We start from the raw sequence: 11,364 nt of genomic DNA, 5'->3' as shown, positions 1-11,364 counted from the left end.
AGGGCAAAAAGCCCAGAATTAAGTTTAAGATACTAACTGATGCGAAAGAAAGAGGGGGCTTTGCCCTGCCGGACTTAAAGTTGTATTATGAAGCCGCAGCCTTTTGCTGGCTAAAAGACTGGCTACTTCTCGAAGACACTGACGTATTGGATTTGGAAGGGTTTAACAATGCTTTTGGTTGGCATGCATATCTATGGTACGATAAGGTTAAGATCAATAAGGTCTTCAAGAACCATATTGTCAGGAAAGCAGTTTTTAATGTCTGGACAAAATACAAAGACTTACTGGAAAACAAAACTCCGAGGTGGCTTTCACCTCTGGAAGCTAAGGCCCGAAAAAGACCCAATATGGAGGCCAAATGGCCAAAATATTGGGAAATATTAGAAAAAGATGGAGACAATTGGAAATTGCAGAGTTTGGAGAAAATGAAGGATAAAGTGCGAGACTGGTTACACTACGCTCAGATTAAAGAAGTTTTTAAAAATGACAAAAAGCTAGGGTTCCAGGTGGAGAAATCGAAGTTGGAAACAGAACTGTTAGAGCCTAAGACTAAGGTATTATCAAGAATGTATAACTTGCTGCTGAAATGGAATACACAAGACGAAATGGTTAAATCGGTTATGATAAAGTGGGCTCAGGATATTGGGCATAATATCATGTTTGAGGACTGGGAAAGGTTGTGGACCACTGGGCTGAACTTCACTGCATGTAATGCTCTGAAGGAAAATGTAATGAAAATGATATATAGATGGTACATGACCCCAGTTAAACTTGCCAAAATATACCATTTGTCTGATAATAAATGTTGGAAATGTAAAGAACATGAAGGAACATTCTTTCACCTCTGGTGGACTTGCCCTAGAGTGAAGGCCTTTTGGGAAATGATATATAATGAGTTGAAAAAGGTATTTAAGTATACCTTCACTAAGAAACCAGAGGCCTTCCTTCTGGGCATTGTCGGCCAGAAGGTGTTAAAGAAGGACCGAACATTTTTTATGTATGCAACAACGGCAGCAAGGATACTCATCGCCAAGAGCTGGAAAACTCAAGATCTACCCACACTGGAAGAGTGGCAGATGCAACTGCTTCTTGAAAACATAGACATTTTGGACCTAGAAGGTTTTAATAATGTATTTGGGTGGCATGCATATCTGTGGTATGACAAGGTCAAAGCACATAAAGCGTTTAAAAACCATATTGTCAGGAAAGCACTGTTTAATGTCTGGATAAGATATAAGGATTTGCTTGAAAACAAAACTCCAAGGTGGTTGTCACCAATGGAAGCAAAGGCTCAGAAAAAGCTCAATATGGAGGCCAATTGGCCGAAATATTGGGAAATTTTGGAACAAGAAGGGGACAGATTAAAACTGCAGAGTTTTGAAAAACTAAAAAACAAAGTACGAGACTGGCTTCATTATTACCAAATAATGGAGGCTTACAATTTGGATAAGAAAATTGGCTTTCTGGTGGAAAGATCAAAATTGGAAACAGAACTGTTAGATCCTAAAACTAAGAATTTGTCAAGAATGTATAACTTGCTGTTGAAATGGAATACTCAGGATGAAATGGTGAAATCTGCTATGATTAAATGGGCACAAGATGTTGGACATAACGTTATGATGGCTGACTGGGAACAGTTATGGACCACAGGCATGAAATTCACGGCATGTAATGCCCTAAGAGAAAACTTAATGAAAATGATTTACAGGTGGTACATGACACCAGTCAAGCTTGCAAAAATTTATCATTTGCCCGATAATAAATGTTGGAAATGTAAAGAGACTGAGGGTACATTTTTTCACCTTTGGTGGACATGCCCAAGGATTAAGACTTTCTGGGAGATTATCTATAATGAAATGAAAAGGTATTTAAGTATACCTTTCAGAAGAAACCAGAGGCCTTTCTCCTGGGCATGGTCGGCCAATTGGTGTCAAAGAAGGATAGAACTTTCTTTATGTATGCCACAACAGCAGCAAGAATACTCATTGCAAAATATTGGAAGACACAAGGTCTACCCACCCGGGAAGAATGGCAGATGAAGGTGATGGACTATATGGAACTGGCAGAAATGACTGGCAGAATCCGAGACCAAGGAGAAGAGTTGGTGGAAGAAGATTGGAAGAAATTTAAAGTTTATCTACAGAAACATTGTAAAATTAAGGAATGTTAGAAGGATGTTGGAATGAAGTTATGTGGTTTTAGCAGAAATGATATAAAGGTCTAAGTAAAAATGGATTGTTAATTGGTGAAAGAAGAGAATGTAAAATTATAGTATATTAAGATAAATTATTAGGATAAAAAAAAAGATGGAAAGGATTTGCTGAAATATCTAATTGAACTAGAATACAAAAAAGGGAGGTGTGAGGAAGTCAAGGAAATAAGTAAAGGAAAGAAAGTTATGTAAAGGTTTGATTTGTTTTTTTTAATTGTCTGTTTTTTATTTTTTTTGTTTAAATTGATATTTGTTTATCTTTTTTTTCTAACCTTTAAAATCTTAATAAAAATCCATTAAAAAATAAATAAATCAAATCCAAACTCTTCTTCTTCTTCTTCTGAAAGCATGCCAGACGGTTTTCTCTTGCTGGGCTCTGTGGGACGAGGGCTGACTGTGCATCTCTCTCTCTCCACTTCTTAGGTATCCCAGGATTTCCCCCTTCTTGGACAGCTGGTGGCGCTCTTGTCCCTTCACCTCGCAGACAACGTGAAGGAGATTGGCCTGCAGTCAGCGGAGGCCTTGTACCATCTCCATTACATCATGATAGCCAAAATGGGTGAGGAGGATGCTGGGAAATGGCTTGTTTCTTGTAAGCCGCAGGGTGGGAGATCTGTAGCCCTCCAGAGGCTGCTCCAACTCCCATCATCCCTGAGTGTTGCCCATGCTGGCTGCTGCTGGGGTTGATCAGGGAGTTCAGGAGGGCCAGAATTGTGCTAGCACTGGCCTAACGCCAACACCCCGTTGGCCAGAGATGAGAGGGCAGTCTTGGGGGAGGAATTCACTGCTGATGTTCATCAGAAAAGCCTTCTGGACCTGACCAGTGGCCCAGCCCAGTCCAGCATCCTGTTCCCACAGGGGTTGATCAGATGCTTGTGGGAATCCAGCAAGCAGAATTCAAGCTCTTTCTACTCCTGTACTTTGCTGCCTCTGACCATGGAGGCAGAGCATAGCCATCCTGGCTAATAGCCATGGGTAGCCTTCTCTTCCATGAATTTGCCTCATCTTCTTTGAAAGCCATCTTGGTCCGTGGCCATCAGTGCCTCCTGTGGCAGGGAGTTCCAGAGTTTAGCTGTGCATTGCAAGAAGAAGGACCATCCTGAAACTTCAGTTTCATTGGAGGTCCAGTTGTTCTCATGTTATGAGGGCAAGAGAGAAAGCTTTCTCTCTCCACTTTCTCCAAGCCATACATTGTGTCTCCTCTTCCTCGCCGTTTTTCTAAACGGAACCGCCCCCCAAATGCTGCAACCAGCATTTGCTCCACAAGCACCCCAGTCCTTTTGGTTGCCCCCTTCTGAACCTTTTTTCCAATTCTGAATTATAATTTTTGAGGTGAAACCAATAATTGTTTTTGTTGGTCCCAGCGGGAAAACTGGAGGTTTTGAGCAGGGAGCACTAATGCTGGGTTCTTTTGCATGCATATTCCAAAACCCGACCCTGCTTAGGTAAGGAACTGGAGAAGAGGAGGAATAAAAATAAGAAAGGCAACATGGTCAGATGGGTCCGAGAAGACTTCTTCATCCCTGGGCCCTCCCTCTTCCACTACAACATCGCAAAAGTGGCCAAGGTAGGGGTGGCCTTTTGTACTCTTTATTGCTAAGACCGCAGCCACTCCCAGTTAGCAAAGATTTGCTCACTCGGGCCAATGGGGCCCTGCCCCACCAACTTCAGCCTGCCCTCAGGCAGCCCACGCCTTCTAGGGATGAGGGAGAGATTCAGAGCAGTTCACACTGGAAGCCAAAGCTATCAAATCAAGGCTTTCAGAAACAACAGGAGGACTGAAACACAACCTGCCTTTGAAATTCACGTGTCCTTGAATTTCGCAATGCCAAACAGTGTGTAAAAAAATCCATGCGTGAGCTATTAGTGTAAATAACATTCAGAAATGCATTGTATTAGAATAAATTGCTCAAAGACAAGTGCCCGGTAGCCTAAACTGCATGCAGAATTCTACTTATTGAAATTCTACCAGGTGCTGGGAGACCTAGGGTTCAGATCCCCACTCACGAGTCAGTCACAGTCTCTCAGTCTAACCTACCTCATGAGACTAAAACGGGGAGGAGAGAGAACCATGCATTGCCACCTTGGGCTCCTCAGGGCGGAAAAAGAATAGGAAAAGTTGACTCATTCGATGCATCTTTCACAAGGCACTGCCAAGCCAATGGACTATGCCAACCTTGTGGTGGGTGTTTTTGTTGTATATTAAGAACTAAACACACAGCCGGCAGGTTCCCACCCAGTCTGTTTGGCATTGGTTATATAACGGATAGCCACTATTATTCACCCTCTCTGTTCCTGGAAGAATTTTTTTTAAAAAATTTTCTAGTCTGATTTTAGATTGAACCTCTTCATGTTCCAATGTCATAACCAATTTAAGATGTGGATCGAAAATAGCAAGGCGTCACCTGACTTTTAGTTTTGTTTGTTGTAAAATCTTTCAGCTACTTAAATAAACACATAAATAGAATCACCAAATTGTAGAGTTGGAAGGGACGTAGGGGTCACTTAGTTCAACCCTCTCAAGGCAGAGTGGAGATGTCTTTCACTTGGTTTGTGAAGGCACCCTTGGACTACTGAAACGTGGTCAGAGTGTGGAGCAGAAGAAAACTCCCTCTTCTTTCTTCTTTGTGCCAGGCTTTTGGGGAGCACCTCACGCCCAGCCAGATCAACGAAGTCGTGTTGAAGGCGATTGACAACCTGACAGTGGAAGACAGAGCCGTCTCTCAGGCTGCAGGAAAGCTCCTGAGGTCCTTCCTTGAGGAATGCGGCATGGAAATGGAGGACGTAAGGCTGAAAACGGAGGCAGGGGGAGCAGGTTTCCTCTACATCAACCATTCTCTTCGGACTTAGAATTAGCTTGTTTCTGGGAAGTAAGAAGGCATTGTGTGGGAAGTAAGAAGAGCCAGTGTGGTGTAGTGGTTAAGAGCGGTAGACTTGTAATCTGGGGAACTGGGTTCGCGTCTCCGCTCCTCCACATGCAGCTGCTGGGTGACCTTGGGCCAGTTACACTTCTTTGAAGTCTCTCAGCCCCACTCACCTCGCAGAGTGTTTGTTGTGGGGGAGTTACAGATAGGTAGCCGTGTTGGTCTGCCATAGTCAAAACAAAAAATTCCTTCCAGTAGCACCTTAAAGACCAACTAAGTTAGTTCTAGGTATGAGCTTTCGTGTGCATGCACACTTCTTCAAATACACTGAAACAGAAGTCACCAGACCCTTCTATATAGTGAGAAGGTGGGGAGGGGTATTACTCAGAAGGGTGGTGGGAATGGGTGATTGGCAGATAGCTGTGATGAGCCTGTTGACGACTCTTAATGACTGCAATAGGTCTTACAGGAAAAAGCAAGGGGTGAGAAGGTGAAAAATGGCTTTGTCATGTATAATGAGATAAGAATCCAATGTCTTTGTTCAGACCAGGTCTCTCCATGGTTTTAAGTTTGGTAATAAGTTGCAATTCAGCAGCTTCTCTTTCCAGTCTCTTTCCTGCTTTTTCCTGTAAGACCTATTGCAGTCGTTAAGAGTCGTCAACCTGCAGAAGACCTGCAGAAGGAAGTTGGAAAAGAGCCAAGAGCACCAAACAGGAAATCACCAGATAGAGGACTTGAGCAAAGAGCATTGGATAGAAGATCACCAAATAAAGGAATAGTGGAGATAGCAGCATTATCTTTTGGATTGGACTCCCCCAGTGAACCTGCCGTCAACATTACCAACAGAAGAAGAGCAAGCAGTTGGAGGAAAAGCAGAGTAATTACACTATGGCGTTGCAAGTGTTGAGCTGGAATGTGAATGGACTGAACTCCCCGGAAAAGAGGCGGAGAGTCTTTCATTTATTAAAAAAAGAACAATTGGATTTGATTTGTCTACAAGAAACACATGTGATAAGGCTACACAGGAAGATATTGAGCAACAAAAGATTAGGGTCATGAATTTATCTCATCAGATAAAGTTAAAAAAAGAGGAGTAGTTCTTTATGCAAAAGAAAGCCTATCACCGAAATTTATATTCAAAGATGACCAAGGAAGATTTGTTGCAATTGAAATTCAATCACAAGGAGAGCAATTCTTGATAGTAGGCATCTATGCACCAAATGAAGGAAAATCGGAATTTTTTAAGAAACTACATGAGACTCTGATGCACTATATGGATTACAATATGATCTTGATGGGAGACATGAATGGAGTGGTGTCTACAAATATGGATAAGGCTCAGAGACAGGTAGTCACCAAAGATGGTAGACTACCAAAAACCTTTTTTTGACATGACTGAAAATATGGACTTAGTTGATATTTGGAGAATAATAAAGAATCCTCTGGGAAGAGAGGGAACTTTCTTCCCCGAGGCTAAAATGACATGGACAAGAATTGACCAAATCTGGGTAACTAGAGGACTGGCTCCAAAGACCAGCAAAGTGGAGATTTGCCCCAAGACTTGTTCTGATCATAATGCAGTGAAGATGGAAATGAAATTGACGCCAATTGGTTCCTTCAGATGGAGGATGAATGATACTTTGTTTAGGAATGAAGAAGTGATGAAGGCGGCCCAAAAAACTCTGAGAAACTACTTTGAGATAAATATGAACACAACAGTGGAAAAAAGAGTAATCTGGAATGCAAGTAAGGCAGTTATGAGAGGATTCCTGATACAACAGAATGCAATTAAGAAGAGAACCCAAAATGAAAAAAAGGATAAAATCTTGGAAAAAATAAAGCAAGGAGAGAAGAAGCTGAGAGCAAAACCAAAATCACAGGAGATCCTGAAAGAGATAAAGTTATATCAAGTACAATATATGAAATTGATGAACCAGGAAATAGAATGGAAGATTACAAAATTTTTGCAGATATTTTGGCTAAAAGATTAAAAAGGGTGTTAGTAGAAGAAATTCATAAAGACCAAGCGGGCTTTCTCCCGGGCAGACATTTGTCTGATAATACGAGGAATATAATTTATATTCTAGAAAAATTACAAGTGAATATCAATACTAAGGCAGTTTTTATTTTTGTGGATGCAGAGAAGGCCTTTGACAACATTTCTTGGAGTTTTATGAAGAAGAATCTACAGGGGATGGGGGTAGGTCAAGGTTTTGAAAATGGTATAGGTGCAATTTATTCAGAACAAAAGGCAAAATTAATTGTGAACAATGCAGTGACAGAAGAGTTTAAGATTGAGAAAGGAACACGACAAGGTTGCCCAATCTCTCCATTGCTTTTTATATCGGTCCTGGAGGTTTTGTTAAATATGATCAGAAAGGACTAATTGGTTGAAGGCATACAAGTGGGTGCTAAACAGTACAAACTGAAAGCATTTGCTGACGATTTAGTATTGACTTTGCAGGAGCCAGAATCTAGTACCAAAAGGGTACTGGAATTGATTCAAAACAAAGGTCACCACAGCCAATCACAAACAAACAACCACACCCTAGGCCAAGCCCAACCTCTCTCACCACCAAAGGAACACAAGTGAACGGCAGAGAACCGGCATGAGTAACGCTGACACCAAACCCTACATACATTAAGCAAAATAGAAACAGTTCACCACACTTTCTCATCCTGGTCTTCTTTTATCTTCTTCCAGCTGCCTATGGTTGTGAAGGAGATTTACAACCATCTCCACCAGATCCCCGACACCCGCACTAAGGAAGTGACACTTTCGGCTATTGTCAGCCTAGCCACCAAGCGCATGCAGCCGGTCGTAGACAGCCTGTTGGACTGTTCAATGGAGTGTGATGAGTAAGTTTTTGTGATGTGAAAATGGGGAGGGGTAGATTTAAGGGGTTTCTTAATTTATATTTATTTATATTGAATTTCGTACTTGCAAAAAATTGTGCTCCGAGTTGTGGTTTCTTTCTTTGCTAATGTATGTGCAATATAAAGAAAATATCAAAGGCCTGACTTTTTTTAAGAAAAGGAAAAAGGAAAAATTCTGTTTTGAAAAATTGCAGAAGTGCCACGGTGATCTGGAAGGCCTTGGTCGCTGATCAGTATTCCAGCGTCAAGCTGCTGAGACCCCTCCTGAAAAGGCTGCAGGATGAAGACCCCAAAGCGGAAGTCACTTCCAGGCGACGCAGCACTTCTCAAATGCCAATGGCGGTACGAAACCACTCAGTTTTTCTCTCCTGGATTGTTTTGAATGGGTGCTGGATGGGGCTGGGGGCTTCTTGCTGGGAGGGGGGTGCATCTTAATAAGTGGTCCATCCTGTGAGCACCTGCTTTGTATGCAGAAGGGCCCCAGCATCTCCATGTCGGGGAGTCCCTCGCCTGAAACCCTGGACAGCCACTGCTAGTCAGTGTAGACAACACTGAGGGAGATGGACCGGGGCTCTGAGTCGCGTCTGAGTCTGAGATCTTGATCTGACGATGACCTCTGCTGAATGCCGTTCTCCTGTCCTTGTCCCTCCAGGCTACCAACGCTCTGTGTCATATCCTGTCGTTCCCTGAGGCTGCAGGTATCCTGAAGAGCAAGTTCCACCACCTGCTGTTTGCACTTAGCACTCAGATCTGTTTTGTCCATGAGGCGAGAAGAAGAGGTTCGAGGGCGGCAAGTCTAATCCCGGAGCCCTCTTCGCATCTCGATCCACTGATGTAAGGGACCTGCTAATGCATTTGGGGGGGCCCTCCCTTCTCTCTCTGACCCATAGTGGTGATGGCTCAGCTCTCCCCCAAGAGATAGGCTTCATTTGGACATGGAGGTTCTGCTTAGGTTAGATAGCTAGGAGACCCAGGCTTCCCCAACCCCTGTGCTCTTCAGTCGCTTTGGACCACAACTCCCACCAGCCCCAGCCAGCACAACTGGGCTGAAGATGGGAGTTATTGTAGCCCAAAACATCTGAAGGACACTAGGATGGGAGAGGATGTTGGAGACTCTCCCGCACGATGGGCTGATTTGGGTGTGGTGGGACACGTGTCATGAAACCTTAAGTCTCCATCACAGCCAAAAGGTTGCCGCTTGTGCTGGAAACATGGGGGAGGCTGCAGGGGGTGATGGTTGGGGTTGGACTGCAAGATGTCAAGGACCTAAAACTCCCCAGATGAACCTACCCAGACCTTGTGCTCATCATCGGAAGCCCCTCTTCACGTGCCTCCTCCACACAAGAAGGGGCCTTTTCTGTGGTGGCTCCCCATTAGTGGGTTGCTCTCCCCAGGGAGGCTTGCCTGGTGCCTTTAGATGCCAGGCAAAAAATGGTCCTCTTCAATCACGCCATTGGCTGATTAATCTCCTATGCCCTTTCAACTGCGTTTGTTGGAGGGAGAGGAGTTATTGGTTTGCTTTGGTTCTTGTTTTTATTCTGTATTTTGTGCTTTTTAACTTGCATTTTTATGTTGTGAACTGCCCGGAGATCTACGGGTGAAGGGCAGTATACAAATTTTAAAAATATAATATTCTTAATTCCTTCACTTGACTCAGGACCGCTGTGCAGGCCCTGAAACAACTGATTGGGCGTGTTGAATACCTTGACGAATTTGAGGTTTTGGGGTTGCAAAGCTGCTGGGATATGCTGTCAAGTCCAGAAAGCTTTTTCAAAGGCATTCGTCTTCTGGCAAGGTAAGAAGGTGAAAAGGACTGGCAGGTGAGGCATGAAGAGCAAGGGCTGCTTTCTGGGGAAATGGGGATAAACTTCTTATTTATTTCAGAAAATGTACCATATTGTTCACTCTATAAGACACACTTTCCCCCTCCTAAAAAGTAAGGGGAAATGTGTGTGCGTCTTAGGGAGCGAATGCAGGCGGGAGGCTCTGCTCAGCGTTCAAGTAACCTGGTGGTGGTTGTTGTTGTGCAGGAACGCTGGGTGGTTCTTCCTGCCAGCTTCAGACTTGTGAATTCTTTGTCTCTTACTCTTATGTTTCAGGACCTTGTTCACCTCCTCAACAGAAGAGTACAAGAGGATTGCCCGATTGGCACGGGAATATATGTGCTGTCCGAACAACAAGAAGAGAGCCATTGGCATGGCGTTTTACTTGGAGGTAGGAACTGGAAACAGGGAATGCCTGTTCTAATGTTTCTAATGGTTTCTTTATTCCTCACAATTTAACTGTCAAATGTTCTTTAGTATTTACACATTTTTTATTTAATTGTACAACTTCACTGCTATCATGTCTAATATATATGGACAGTGTTTTTTTGATAGAAGATGAATGTATACATAATAAAAGATGCACTTACAGTGGCTTTGCTCCAACTTAGGGGATGTCCGACTCTGATACAGACACTTCCGTGACCTAGCGCGCAAGTTACTGCAGGCAGCAATCATACAGGTATTCCGTTAATGGATGAGCAAGTCTTCACCTTTGGAAGGCTAAGATTTTTCTTAAAATTACATTTTTATATGTACTATTGGAAACACCTTAAAGCTGGTATAAGTTCATATGTATTTATTTTTGCCTGCTTTAAAGATTGATTTTTGTATGTCTGCTGGTTTATTATATATATTTTTTTCTCTTTGTTCCGCTATGTATCAGGGTGGGGAGACATAACAACAACAACAACAACAACAACAACAACAACAACAACAACAACAACAACAACAATTCTTTGCTCGTCCAAATAAGCTTTTTTCATATATTTATTGAGGCCACTAAGTCTTTGAACTGAAGAGATTTCTCCAGTTTCAAGCGTCATCTCATGCTCTTTATGAGCCAAGTCCAAACCCTCCTGCAGTTCAGACCCAGCTTAGGATGTGTTTGGTTCAGCATGATTCCAACCAGCTCATACTCTTTCCTTCCCTTTCCCACCAAAATGTACCTGACTGTGAGAGCAGAGGTGAATTAGATTGGGAGGGCCATGCCCAGCCCTAGAGGTTGGAAGGCGGGGTCCAGGCACACCAGAAACCAGCAGAGAACTCCATAGTTCCAAATGGAAGCACCAGGCTAGCTTCTGCTGCAGCCACATTTGGATAAGAAGGGGCAGGAGGGCTCATGCGTGGCTGGATGCTTCTTGCTGGAGACCATTGAACTGAAGTGAGCTGCTTTGGGGGCCAACCTGAATCAATCCCAAAATAACCCGTTCAAGAGGTGCTTTTTAGAAGCTGAGCTCACACTAAAACTGTAAAACCATGAAAATACATGCTATGTGAAATACAAGATATTTGTCTGATTAAGGGGGGGGCAGCAGCTCTATACCTTCCATGGGTCACAACAAGACTGGGGGTCAAAACAAAGCAC

General features: G+C 43.1%; 1 protein-coding gene across 3 annotated transcripts; it reads left to right on the top strand.

The window, feature by feature from the left end:
• The first annotated feature begins 2,573 nt into the window (after positions 1–2,573).
• Positions 2,574–11,034, top strand: LOC307227040 (maestro heat-like repeat-containing protein family member 7). 3 transcript variants are annotated; one of them, XM_079996143.1, is made up of 10 exons: positions 2,574–2,771; positions 3,658–3,779; positions 4,847–4,996; positions 7,781–7,935; positions 8,148–8,295; positions 8,606–8,787; positions 9,611–9,748; positions 10,053–10,167; positions 10,388–10,458; positions 10,775–11,034. In XM_079996143.1, the coding sequence occupies exons 1-9, from the start codon at positions 2,756–2,758 to the stop codon at positions 10,424–10,426; spliced, it is 1,065 nt and encodes a 354-aa protein (XP_079852269.1). In that variant the 5' UTR covers positions 2,574–2,755; the 3' UTR covers positions 10,427–10,458; positions 10,775–11,034. The 3 variants fall into 3 exon arrangements, with proteins under 3 accessions (XP_079852269.1, XP_079852270.1, XP_079852268.1); XM_079996144.1 differs by having other exon boundaries at positions 10,753–11,034; XM_079996142.1 differs by lacking the exon at positions 10,775–11,034 and having other exon boundaries at positions 10,388–10,663.
• The last annotated feature ends 330 nt before the right edge of the window (positions 11,035–11,364 follow it).

Source organism: Podarcis cretensis, assembly GCF_951804945.1.
Source record: "Podarcis cretensis genome assembly, chromosome: 11".
In the NCBI taxonomy this organism is placed as follows: Eukaryota; Metazoa; Chordata; class Lepidosauria; order Squamata; family Lacertidae; genus Podarcis; species Podarcis cretensis.
The sequence above is the reverse complement of the archived record's forward strand: the minus strand, read 5'-3'. Positions and strand labels throughout refer to the sequence as shown.